The sequence below is a fragment of the Ascidia mentula genome, chromosome 6, assembly GCF_947561715.1.
Source record: "Ascidia mentula chromosome 6, kaAscMent1.1, whole genome shotgun sequence".
NCBI classification, from domain to species: domain Eukaryota; kingdom Metazoa; phylum Chordata; class Ascidiacea; order Phlebobranchia; family Ascidiidae; genus Ascidia; species Ascidia mentula.
Window position 1 is genome coordinate 3,811,935 of NC_138571.1, and position 2,184 is coordinate 3,814,118.

Sequence of the window (2,184 nt, forward strand, 5' to 3'; positions counted from 1 at the left end):
TGGTTCAACTAATGTACAGCGAGGAAATGTAGTACCTGGATATTGCAGTGAGTGTTAGAAAATATATAAACTTAAGCCTACTAACACATGCATACACATACTTATTACTGTAAGAAGTAATAAAACAATTAATGTGAAATCATGGTATATTACTTATGTTTTCCATACAATGCAGTGAGAAAAGCGAAGGTTTAAGTAGAGATAGATATAAAAATTTTGTAATTAAATAATACTAAAATTCTATAATAGTTAATAAATAATACCATACAAACCATTTGATGAACTGGACGTCGATTGTTGAGTGTTTGTTTTGTTAACTGAGCCTCCTGCTGTGATGATGTGTGGTTCAACTAATGTACAGCGAGGAAATGTAGTACCTGGATATTGCAGTGAGTGTTAGAAAATATATAAACTTAAGCCTACTAACACATGCATACACATACTTATTACTGTAAGAAGTAATAAAACAATTAATGTGAAATCATGGTATATTACTTATGTTTTCCATACAATGCAGTGAGAAAAGCGAAGGTTTAAGTAGAGATAGATATAAAAATTTTGTAATTAAATAATACTAAAATTCTATAATAGTTAATAAATAATACCATACAAACCATTTGATGAACTGGACGTCGATTGTTGAGTGTTTGTTTTGTTAACTGAGCCTCCTGCTGTGATGATGTGTGGTTCAACTAATGTACAGCGAGGAAATGTAGTACCTGGATATTGCAGTGAGTGTTAGAAAATATATAAACTTAAGCCTACTAACACATGCATACACATACTATTACTGTAAGAAGGAATAAAACAATTAATGTGAAATCATGGTATTGTAGCGGCCTCTCTAACTACGTTTGCGCTCCTACAGCGAACCGGACAAATTGCCTTTTTTCTTTTACTCTCGTCCCTCGTGGTTTATTCGCCCATTGTGTCATTCCATTAGTTTGTACCTCGAATAAACACCTCGCTACATTTGGTGACCCCGAGCGTGCAAAAACGTTTTTTTGCATTATGAATGAAACCGCAAACTCAGAGAACGCTGTAGCCATCAAGCTACCTTTGTTTTGGACAGCTCAGCCACGAGTTTGGTTTCGGCAAGCCGAGGCGCAGTTCGCTCTGAAAAACATTACAGGCGATCAGACGAAGTACTATTATGTCGTTTCGGCCTTAGATCAGGACACAGCAAAGCGTCTACTCAACCTGCTGGACAATCCGCCCAATGATGACAAGTACGAGTCAATTAAAGCACGATTGATTGACACCTTTGGTCTTACGCGTTCGCAGAGGGCCAGGCAGCTACTACACATGCCCCCTTTGGGCGATAGAATGCCATCCGCTTTAATGGATGACATGCTGGCTTTGCTTGGTGATGAAAAGGAATGTTTTGTTTTTCAAGAACTGTTCTTGGAGCGCTTGCCAGAATATGTACGGACACGACTGATAGGAGAGGAGTTTCGTGATTCGCGACTCTTAGCACGTAAAGCTGATGCGATATGGACAGGAAGTCAGCCGTCTACGGATTTCGCACTTTCCAACGTGCGTCGCAGCAAACCTTCCAAGTCTTCATCAGGTTTGCCACAGATAATGTCCGATCCGAAGTCGCTTTGTTTTTATCATCGTCGTTTCGGCAAAGATGCGATAAAGTGCCGCCCCCCTTGTGCACTGCAGGGAAACGACGAGGCCGGCCATCATTAGTTGCTACGATGGCCGGCGCAGTTAGTAGTCTTTTCTTTGTGTGGGATAGCTCAGCGGGTCGTAATTTTCTTGTTGACACCGGCGCCGAGAAAAGCGTCATACCTCCCACGGGACTAGAGCGCCGCACCAATCCTCCTGGAAAGGCTCTAGTCGCTGCTAATGGTACTCACATCCGAACGTACGGTTCACGTCTAGTCACCATGAATTTTCCTCCCGGCAAATTTCAATGGAAATTTGTTCTGGCCGAAGTTTCCCGGCCGTTACTCGGCGCTGATTTCCTGCGGGCAAATTCCCTTCTGGTTGACCTCAAGCACCGACGCCTAATCAACGCCGAAACCTTCTCCAGCAGTAAACTGGGCAAAGCAGCGCAATCGGCTCCCCACCTTAACGCCATTTCCGCAGGCACATCGGTCTATGCTCGAATGTTGGCTGAATTTCCAGGGATAGCTTCTCCCCATTTCTCGCAGTCGCTTCCTAAGCATGGAGTTC

At 42.6% G+C, this 2,184-nt stretch overlaps 1 protein-coding gene across 1 annotated transcript; it reads left to right on the forward strand.

Moving 5' to 3' along the window:
- The first annotated feature begins 1,005 nt into the window (after positions 1-1,005).
- LOC145906904 (uncharacterized) lies at positions 1,006-1,695 on the forward strand. The gene has a single exon (XM_082994365.1). The coding sequence runs from the start codon at positions 1,012-1,014 to the stop codon at positions 1,693-1,695; it is 684 nt and encodes a 227-aa protein (XP_082850491.1). The 5' UTR covers positions 1,006-1,011.
- The last annotated feature ends 489 nt before the right edge of the window (positions 1,696-2,184 follow it).